At 36.9% G+C, this 11,275-nt stretch overlaps 1 protein-coding gene across 4 annotated transcripts in view; it reads left to right on the forward strand.

The window, feature by feature from the left end:
- Window positions 1-11,275, forward strand: part of HBS1L (HBS1 like translational GTPase) — an 83,451-nt gene that overhangs the window by 67,961 nt on the left and 4,215 nt on the right. For all 4 annotated transcript variants that reach the window (XM_082634217.1, XM_082634216.1, XM_082634220.1 and 1 more), the window contains 4 exons: window positions 1,834-1,938; window positions 5,020-5,110; window positions 5,536-5,644; window positions 9,931-10,031. In XM_082634217.1, the coding sequence (XP_082490343.1) occupies window positions 1,834-1,938; window positions 5,020-5,110; window positions 5,536-5,644; window positions 9,931-10,031 (406 nt within the window). The remainder of the gene's footprint in view (window positions 1-1,833; window positions 1,939-5,019; window positions 5,111-5,535; window positions 5,645-9,930; window positions 10,032-11,275) is intronic.

Here is an 11,275-nt window from a genome sequence, read left to right on the forward strand (position 1 = left end):
AATTGTTGCTGTGCTGTTTATTTCACTTAGATTGTGAACTCCTTGAGGGCAAGTACTATCACTTCTATATCCATATTTGCAAGACCTAGCTCAGTGCCTGGCACATAACACACACTTAATAAATGTTGTTTAATAAATGAATAAATGAAGGTGCTTCGCGAAAATCATTCAATGAAATTGAAATTTATTATTATCATTTTCCAGCATTCTAGTAGAAGAGGAGGTACGGTAATTCTTTTCAAAATGCCTATTATCTATTTAAAATATAAGAGGTGCTTCATTTTCTTTTTGATTAATAGGATTTGCTGACTCTACTTGTTTACCTCTTCTCTCTTCAGGCAGCTTCCTGGCTTCTGCCTGCATTGCTTGCCTCAATCTCAGTTCCCACTGAGATTATCAAATGACCTCTTGGTTGCCAACGTCAGTACACATTTTTCAGTTCTATCTTACTTCCATCTTACTTGAATTTGGCATTACTTCTGAGGCTCGTAGCCACATCCACCTTGAAACTTTTCCCCCTTGGTTTCTGTGACCGACTTTCTCCTGCTCTTCTGTTCCTTTCACCTCTCTGTATCTTCTCTGTGGGCTCCTCTTTCTCTGTCCCTTGACTCGTGTTCTGTCACTTCAGTCCTCTTCTTATTCTACATGCTCCCTTTGAACTGACATCCATGATTTCATCTATCTCCTGCGTCTTGATGCCTCACAAATCTCCAACCCAGACCTGTTCTCACTCTGCAGATACATCTGCTAACTGCTGCTGGGCATCTCCACAGGGAGTGTGCTCCCAGGGTACCAATCTCATGGGTTTGGTGTGATTGGTGCCCCCTTGAATGCCTCTTCTCCATCTGTATGTCTTGCAGATACTTCAAATTCACCAAGGCTAAAATGGATCTTGTTCTTTAATTTCCTATCTCACAGTTAATGCACATCTCAGATTTTTCTGTTTTTGCCATTATCCCCCATTTACCTTATCACCCTAAATCTGTCATACCTTATTCTCAAATTCTTGAGTTTCTTCCCTTTCTGTAGTCCATGTATGCATTTCAGTCAACCTCCCCATCTTTCTGACACAGAAACACCATCATGTCACTTTTCCATTCACAATTCTTTTCTGGTTTCCCATTACTTAACTGAGGATGAAATTCAAGCCCTAAGTGTGATTTATGAGGCCCCGTTATTATTTGTCCCATGTCTATCTCTTTTGCCTCCTGTCTTGCCCTTTCCCTCATTATTCCAAATGGTCCCCATATAAGTTCCATATAAATGACGCATGGGCCTTAGCACGTCCCACATTTGGTTATGACCGTGCCTTTGCACATGCACACAAACTATCTGGTAAACTCCTGTTCCTTCTTCTAAGTGCCTCGCTAAAGTGTAGTCGTTCCCCATCATCATGGATTCTTTGATGAACCTTGTTTTTTTTCATTGCACATTATAAATAACATTTGTCTCAGGACAATGTAATTGTTTTTGCTTTTCTCTTCACTAGTGTAAACTCCTTGTAGGTAGGGGCTTATATTTTCATCTTTTATTCCCAGAGTTTAGCACTGTGCCTGGTACTTAGAAAGTATTCAATAAATTTCATTTCAATAAAATTGAAAAAGGAATGAATTCCCACTTTTTCTAACATAAATATTTTTATTTATAAGAAAATCAAGAGTAGAATGTGGTGTGTCATATTTAGTAGATATATTAAAAATTCTGAAATGATCATTGCTTAATGTTCATTGAACTAGTTTTATATAACTACTAGGGAACTTAGTATAGCTAGCAGTATTAAACATAGATGATATTGTTATGTGAACCATTATAAAATTTTGGCATGTTCTGCAGATCAAGGATCTGGATTTTGTGTAACTGGTAAAATTGAAGCTGGTTATATCCAAACTGGTGACCGACTACTAGCGATGCCTCCTAATGAAACTTGTACTGCAAAAGGTATTCCTCTGCAAGATTCTTTTGTTAAATAACCCTTAAGTTGAGACAGCAGATTTTTAAAAGTAGTTTAGTTATTAACTCCAGAGTAACTAACCTCTTACTGAAATTGTAACTGACTGTCAAAATGATACTAACTGTTGAAGTTAAAAATGTGAAAACATTAAACGATTTTTTTCTGTTGTGACTGTGTGTGTATAAATGTACATATAACATTCTAACTGTGGTAACATTTTTTTTTTTGACATTGATTCTAGAAGCCTGGCTAGGATTGAACCAGATGTATAGACACCTGTCAGATACATTTAAAATAGTATTCAGTAGCAGAAATTAAGTCTGGCATCCTGGCACTAAATAGTCAATGGCAAAGCAGAGTGCTATAGTCTGTTGTTTTGAAATGTGTATTTCAGAATTACTATAAGTTAACAACCTAGATCATGTTTATACCAAAAGAAATTTTTTACAGAAGACTTAAGAAAATAAGATGCAAATGGAGAGAATCCTAATGTTGAAAAGAGAAATTGAGCTAGTTTTAAGTGCCGCAATTATTGCTTTTGCATGTATATGACCTTTCATAATAGCTTATAATTGTTTCTATCTTCTGATCATTTGACCTTACATGTATACATGTTCTTCTTTTTTGAATTCTGCTTAAAAGTTTATAATTCTGCACTTACCTTATTCTAGCTTCCAACTAAACTTCTGACTTCAACATAAAACTGAAGATCTGTTTTATACTATAAAGTAAACTTGCAAACAAAAGGTCTGTGGAAAATGATTCTTTTTAAAAAAGTGTATATTATTTTTATCAAACAAAATTTTCTTGATCTCTAAGCAAGTAGAAAGAAAAAGGTTAAATGGAAATAACTTTGGCTTTCATTCCCTTCTTCATCTTTAAATTTAGGTTAAATTATCTCTGCTGTTGTTTCTTAAAGTGATCAAGAGCTGCAATACTATTGAAATACGAATTTCTTTATATGTTAAAGACCTTTTTGAGAATAAGAAATTTTTTTTAATATAATCAGACATGAATTAAAACCATGATCCTAAACCATGGTCATAGACCTTACAGATTGGCTCCTTTGTGAGCTCCAAAATCATAATTTGGTCACCTCTGAAAGTTCTGTGTTCTTTCCCTCTTTCTTTCCTGTCCCTACCCTACCAGAAAAACTCCAGCCACTTACCTTTAACCCAGTGGTTCTTAAAGGGAAGCCATATGAGAAGCACTGCTTCACTCCTTGAGAGCCACCCTTCTAACCCAACTTGGAGATTCTCAGTCCTCAATTTCTAACCCTAATGCTTTTGATTGATTTACTTGATGGTTTAATGCATGCTTCCATCTGAACACTTTAGGTGCTTCTGTGGCTCACTAACCAGTAGTGTCCTAAAAAAGAGAACTGACTAAATCTGCTACCAACAAGTGGAAATTCTAAATTACATTTTCACTTGATTAACATATAAGTTCATAGGATGTTAAAAAAGAACTTCTTTATCCAATGAAGAAAGTGCTTAAGAAGATAAATATCACATGTAGGACAGTGTAACATGTTTGGGGGAAGGAAGTCAGATTATATATTATCTTCAGAAAATTTTATATTGTTAATTAAACTTCTAGTATGAAAGCTCTTAAATCCTAAGCTAAAGGCAATCTCTAGTCTATGTAAGTAGCTAGCTCCTGACTTCAATTCCGCATTTCATACCAAAACTCAGATATGGTCATTTTAAATTTACATGTAAAAACTAAATTTAATTAGTTGGAAATTTGACAAACATTTTTAAATATCATAATTGTTAACGTTTTTAGAGTCAGGAACCTCTTTGATACCTTCATGAAAGTATGGCCCCTCTTCTCAGATTAACTCAGATGTACACCTACATGAAACTTTGAATAAAACTTTAGGTTGTCTCAGAGCCCTTAAAGTTCTCCTTGAACTCCCAAAGAGTCTCAGAGAAACTCACTTAAGAGTATGCTACATGGAAAAAATAAGTATTTTCAGGAAGAGATGGGTGAATTGTAATTTACTAAAAACATGTCAATCAAGAACTGTTCCCCAGTTGTTGGTCTACATACTGTCTTCATCATAAGACTCAAGTTCCTATAGAAAGGAACTTGCCCCACAGAATCAGAAAATATGAGAAACCTTTTAAAAGCCTTTATTCAAATACCTGAGTTTTATTGCCCTTTGCAATTATACTCTAGGATTTTCCCTAGGTAATAAAGGTAGCAATAGCTGGGATCATTTTTAAATTAAATTTTCTTACACTATTAATCTCCTCCTTTTCATAAAACTATTTAGCATTGTGCCTCTGTCTCTCTGGGAAGCAGTTCTTTTTTTTTTTTTTTTTTTTTTTTTTTGTGGTATGCGGGCCTCTCACTGTTGTGGCCTCTCCCACTGCGGAGCACAGGCTCCGGACGTGCCCGCTCAGCGGCCATGGCTCACGGTCCCAGCCGCTCCGTGGCATGTGGGATCCTCCCAGACCGGGGCATGAACCCGTGTCCCCTGCATCAGCAGGCGGACTCTCAACCACTGCGCCACCAGGGAAGCCCCGGGAGCAGTTCTTTTGAGTCAGGAATAATGAAGGGGCTTGCCGAGGGTACCATCTGACTGAGTACCGATGCCCTGTGGGTTACTCAGAGATTGTTTACGTGGTTGTCTAATTAGAGCGAAGCTTAAATACTACTAGACATCTTCCCCAGTCTCATCTATTATGTCTTGAAAATAACTGGGACTGTACTATTATGCCTATATCCATTAATATAAGAGAAATATTAGAATGGGGCCTATTTAATGAATATACGAGTCGTGTACATGAGTTTAAAAAATCTTGATTAAATAAGTAGAAATCAGCCTTTTATGGACAAATACAAGTCACTTTATGTTTAGGGTGGTGGTCCAGAAGAGTCAAGTCTAGACGAAGTGTGTTTTCCTCAATGCTTACAGTTAACACTTCTCAATCTCAATCCATTCATATTGAAAATGATGAGTAGTGACTGATGAGGCACAAATCAGCCAAACTCCCTTGGTTGTTATGGTTTGATATTGAGGTGTTTCACTGTATGCTTTGGTTCTTACTCATTTCCAGGAATCACTCTGCACGATGAACCTGTCGACTGGGCGGCAGCAGGCGATCATGTTAGTCTTACGTTGGTTGGGATGGATGTCATCAAAATCAAGTGAGTGAGAAAATGAGTTTAAGCGACCATTGTTTTGGATGTAGGACCTCAAAACGCGTAAATTTGCAATTCACCAGCTCAAATGATAGAATGAGTGTTAATTCTGAATCTCATTTGGCCAAAAATAGGCACTTGTGGAAGTGTAAGAATGATAAGCAGAACCTACTAAAATTTAAATTAATATGCGTCAACGTGTGTACCTGACATGTTCTTTGAGGGAAAACTGTAATGTATGAAAATGACATAAGGTTAATAATGGTGTAAAGCCATGCTTTAACCCAAAAGGGACTATTTAGAAAAAGTCCCTAATTTACTGGATTGTTTTACCTTGTTAATGGTTTTAAAGGTTTCCTATTGGATGTGTATTTAATTATCCCCCCAACTACCTGCTCTCCTTTTTTGTTTTTGTTTTGTTGTTGTTACAGTGTTGGCTGCATATTTTGTGGCCCCAAAGAACCCATTAAGGTTTGCACTCGTTTCAGAGCCCGAATCCTCATCTTTAATATTGAAATTCCTATCACTAAAGGATTTCCTGTAAGTTTCAAAATGTTTGTTACTGTTTTTATAAATTCAATATAACTTTATCCTAAAAAGTAGTAACTCTCTTTATAAGTGATGATGCTATTGTTATTTTCAACTAACATTTGTATTACTCTCATTCAGAAAAACATGAAATTGGAATTTGAAAATCATCTTTATTTTGATCCTTAAGTCTGGGGATGTTTTTTTCAAAAAGGCATTGAGAAGAAATTTCATAATCAATAGGATACAAACTGATGATAATAAAAAAATCGTTTAGGGAAAATGGTAGATACTTTTTTGCTGAGTTCCAAATGTTACTTCTTAGATTGGGTCTTTCTGTTTTTTTTTTTTTTTTTAATAATAAGCTTATTTGTAGTTTTTCTGATTATAAAAGTAATACATTGTTATGGAAAATTTTGGAAAACACACAAAAAATAAAAATGATAAGAAAATTCTGTGACTTCCCTGGGACGCAGCAGTTAAGAATCCGCCTGCCAATGCAGGGGACACGGGTTCGAGCCCTGGTCCGGGAAGATCCCACATGCCACAGAGCAACTAAGTCTGTGCGCCACAACTACTGAGCCTGCGCTCTAGAGCCCTCGAGCCACAACTGCTGAAGCCCGTGCACCCAAGAGACCGTGCTCCGCAACAAGAGAGGCCACCACAATGAGAAGCCTGTGCACTGCAACGAAGAGTAGCCCCCATTCTCCACGAGTAGAGAAAGCACACGCACACCAAAAGACCCAACACAGCCAAAAATAAATAAATAAATTAAAAAAATCATATTTAACATCTTATTAAAAAAATCTTCTATAATTGTGTAACCTATAATTATCTATTCTTTACATTTCAGAGTATTTTTTTGTGTACATTGGTATCTATGGGTATATTTTGGGGATGCTTGACCTAGGTAAACTTTAATTACGCTGAAGCTATGAGGTTGGTTTGCAGGTTATCATTGACTAGCACCATTTGAACATACACATTTATGGGAAGAGGGGGATTTTATACTATACTGTTACTTATCCAGAAAAGATACTACTGTGAATAGCACGAATTCTTTGTTTTATGTGTAAATTTTTTTTCAGCTATTTGGGGCCATACTCTGTTTATAGTTTGGAACCTTGCTTTTGCCATTTAACTAATGGACATTTCCCCCATTAGACTTATTTTTCTTTTCTTGATCAGCTTATTATATAGTACAGGTTCTGCATGAGAATCAAAAATGTTTCTCGGTGGAATTAAATGGCTTGCCTTTAAAAATATAAACAGATCATTTTCTCCATTTGATGCATCTTTGAAATAAAAGTAAGGCAGTAATAGTAATAGACCTTTAAACTTTATTTAAATTAGTGATAGTATTTTAAAGATTGGGAATAAATTTATTTAGCTCATTTAAATTTATTTTATACCTCTGCACCTTTATTTGAGATAATCATGTGCTTTGCTTATAATTCTTTATAATTATTTCTATGTAAACTTGATCCTATAAAATTGTATTTATAAAATAGTGTTTAAGTATTTTAGTTTTATAATTATATTCCATTTCTCCCATATGCTAAAAAAGGGGAGGGGCAAAAGCTTCTGTCCAAAGAAACAGTTATTGTTGCAAATACTTCTTTTAAGTTTTAAAATTCATGTGTTGGTAAGCAAGAAATTGCTATGAACGAATGGCACTCATTCTTAGAAAGCAGTATGTCCAATGGAGAGAAACTGAAGAGGTTGGTTACTGTGTTTTTACTCATGCGGCAATAATTTTTGCCAATGGAGAGGTGGAGAGGTCAGGAGGTTGGTAGTTATTTTGAATAGTAATGCCGTCTTCCTGTGTACTGTAGTTTCTTTTATGAATTAAAAGTTTTTCAGTGCTGCTTTATGAGATTCTACTTGCTTATGTTGATTCACGAATACCAGGATGAAATTTGTTTCAGAAAAAAACGATCACGTTTTGTCATTTAGTCCACTCTCTGTGGGAAGAAACTTTCACAATTTTAAAAAATTTAACCAAGGAGAGGCTTCCTAAGCAATTAAATTTCACTATTTAGGGACTAGTTCCTTAATACATAAATATTTTTGTTTCCCTTAGTTTATATGGTAAACTGTCTATATATTTAAGAAGAAAAAAAAAGAAGAATGGGTTAGACTTTAACTAAATTCATGTTTTGATTTTAATTTATTGTGATAAACTATTTGTAACAGAAAATTTACCATTTTACCCATTTTTAAGTGTACAGTTCAGTGGCCTTAAGTACATTCACCTTGTGCAACCATCACCACCTCCCACCTCCAGAACTTTTTCCTTATCCCAAACTCTGTACCCATTAAACAATAACTCCCCCTATCACGCTTTCCCCCTATCCTCTGGTAACCACAGTTCTACTTTGTTTCTCTATGAATTTGCCTATTCTGCGTCCCTCATATAAGTGAATCATGCAATATTTGTCCTTTTGTGTCTGACTTATTTCACTTAACATAATGTTTTTGAGGTTCATCCATGTTATAACATGTATCAGCATTTCATTTCTTTTTAAAACTGAATAATATTCCATTGTAAGTATTTACCACATTTTATTTATCCATTCATCCGTTGATGGATGTTTGGGTTGTTTCTGTCTTTCGGCAGATGTAAATGATGCTTCTGTGAACACTGGCATACAAGTATCTGTTTGAACCCCTGCTTTCAATTCTTCCGGGTATATATCTCAGAGTAGAATTGCTTGATTGTATGGAAATTCTGTGTTTAACTTTTGAGGAACCACTAAACTGTTTTCCACAGCAGCTGCACCATTTTTACATTCCCACCAGCAGTACACAAGGGTTCGAATTTCTCCTCTTCCTTGTTATTTTCCTTTCTTGTGTGTGTGGGTGTTGGGGGGGTGATTTTTGTTTGTTTGTTTGTTTATAATAGGCATACTGATGAGTGCGAAGGGGTGTATCATTGTGGGTTTTTTTTTTTTTTTTTTTTTTTGCGGTACGCGGGCCTCTCACTGTTGTGGCCTCTCCCGTTGCGGAGCACAGGCTCCGGACGCGCAGGCTCAGCGGCCATGGCTCACGGGCCCAGCCGCTCTGCGGCATGTGGGATCTTCCCGGACCGGGGCACAAACCCGTGTCCCCTGCATCGGCAGGCGGACTCTCAACCACTGCGCCACCAGGGAAGCCCCATCATTGTGGTTTTGATTTGCATTTCCCTAAGGACTAGTGATGTTGAGCATCTTTTCATTTCTTTATGTATTTTGGGTTTTAATTCCTTATCAGTGTATGATTTGCAAATATCTTCTTCCATGCTGTGGGTTGTCTTTTTACTCTTAAGTGTCCTTTGATGTACAGAAGATTTACATTTTGATGAAGTCCAGTTTATCTACATTTTCTTTTGTTGCCTTTACTTTCGGTGTCATATCCAAGAAGTCATTGCCAGATTCAACATTAAGAAGATTTCCCACTCTGTTTTCTTCTAAGAGTTTCATAGTTTTAGTCCTTTTGTTTAGGTCTTTGATCCATTTTGAGTTAATTTTTGTATATGGTGTAAGATTCTTTTGCATGTAGATATCTAATTTTCCCAGCACCGTTTGTTGAAAAGACTGTTCTCTCCCTATTGAGTGGTCTTGGCACCCTTATTGCTGCTTAACCTATTTGATGTTCATTTCCTTACATATAAAATGTGAACAGTAATAGTTAATATATAAGGCCATCAGTTAACTTCATTCAGGTTTACCATGTGTTAGGCACCACTTTAAAATAACATTATCTGGTTTTCCTCATTTAGTGACGAGAGACCTGATGCTGGGGATATTGGGGGGAAAACGGTAATTACAGGATTTGCCCCAGATCACACAACTAGAATGTGTAAAGTTAGGATTTGAACTCAGGTCTGCCTGTCTTCAAAGCCTGTCTAAACTCCCATATAATATTTTACTCTCATTATCCAGCAATGAATACAGTTCATTACTGCTGAATATCATGCGATTCCCCTTCCCTCAATTTTATGGTGAAACAATTAACATTTGTTGAACATCTGCGGTACCAGACACTGTCTCTGCTGTTTAGTTCTCATCATAATCCTGTAAGGAAGGTTATGTAATTTACTCAAGTTTACACAGGTGGTGGAGGAGAAATTGGAACTGCTTCCCATGACCTTTTCCCCTAGTGAGTTAAGGGACAACCTGCTTGGAGTGGTGGGACTTAGGGGAAGCAGCTGGAGATCCTGCAACTCCAGGCAGTAGTGCTGAGGCTAACGTGATTCAGTGTGAGTGCCAGAGATGCTGCAGCGAACGGCTTTGTAGTGTTACAATTTTTTGTTTTAGGTGCTGTTACACTACCAAACCGTCAGTGAACCTGCTGTTGTTAAACGACTGATTAGCGTCTTGAACAAAAGCACTGGTGAAGTCACAAAGAAAAAGCCTAAGTAAGTGTTTTAATGCATAAATAATAAACACAATTTAAGCACATTCCTTACAGATTAATTCATTTGTATAATATTTCTCTTTGTGACAAGTGAAGTCTGTTTTTACTTGTTCCAGAAATCATTGTTTTAAAGGACTAGATGAAAACACAAAAATATTTAAGCTCCTGTTTAGGTAGGAATGCTAGATATAATTTCAGTTATATATGATGGTGATGGGTGTGAATTGTAAATAGAAATGTAAATATAAGTTTATATGTAAGTATCAAGCCCTAGATACTGATGATGTAAAAATGAAGGCATTTAAAAAAATCAGTCCTGCATTTCTGAAGATGAATTTGATTTATGCCTAGCCACTTGTCCCAAATTCCAGTTGATTGTGCATCTTAACTTTCTTGTCACCCCCTCATGGGAATCATGCCCTATGCTAAGAATACCTCAGGAAGAGAGTGAACTAAACACTTTTTTCCCACCTGGAAAGTACTTTTGTTTTCTGCTTGAAGTCCACCTGGTGCCTAGGCTGAGGTGGTCACCACATGTTGGTCCCCTCTGCTTACCATTAACATCTAGGTCTAGGTGTGGACACTTCCCCCTTGGCTGGGATAGGCACGGGATTTTTCAGAGGAGGTGCTTCCTGAGAATCTTGAGTTTCTTACTCTAATTCAACTAAAGGTTGACCACAGTTTGGTTTGGCTGCTTCAGCTTTGGGGTTTTCCTCACTTCAGCCCTATGGGGAATCCCACCCAAAATCCCCTTTTTTTTCAGTCCTGGGGTGTTCCTCCTCATTTGCACCTGTGTAAGAGGCCAAGGTGGTTAGAGGGTTAATTTAGGATTGGCTGCACGTAGAAGAAAGAATCTTCACACTGTTCTAAACTCATGCCTGTTTCTCCATTAGTTAGACAAAAGAGGCTACTTCACCTCTCTTTTAAAGATAGTTCTTTATTTTTAACTTGAGTCTTCAGCTTCTAGCATGAGTGTCTGCCATAATGTACTGAGAAGTGTGATAGAACTAATGGCTGATGTTTCTTGAGGACCACTATTTTCTAGGCTCTGTCATAAGTGCTTTCACATGGTTTCCATTCTCAGCAACCATATGAAGCAGGTACTATTATGTTTCCCATGTTTCAAATGAGGAAGCTGAGGCTTAGAGAGATTGTATAACATGTTTGAGATCACAAAGCTAGCAAGTGGCAGGCCCAGGATTCTAATCTAGTTAGCTGGGTCACATAAATTCTTTTGGCAGATGC

The sequence above is a fragment of the Mesoplodon mirus genome (assembly GCF_964341445.2).
Source record: "Mesoplodon mirus genome assembly, chromosome: 10".
Lineage (NCBI taxonomy): Eukaryota > Metazoa > Chordata > Mammalia > Artiodactyla > Ziphiidae > Mesoplodon > Mesoplodon mirus.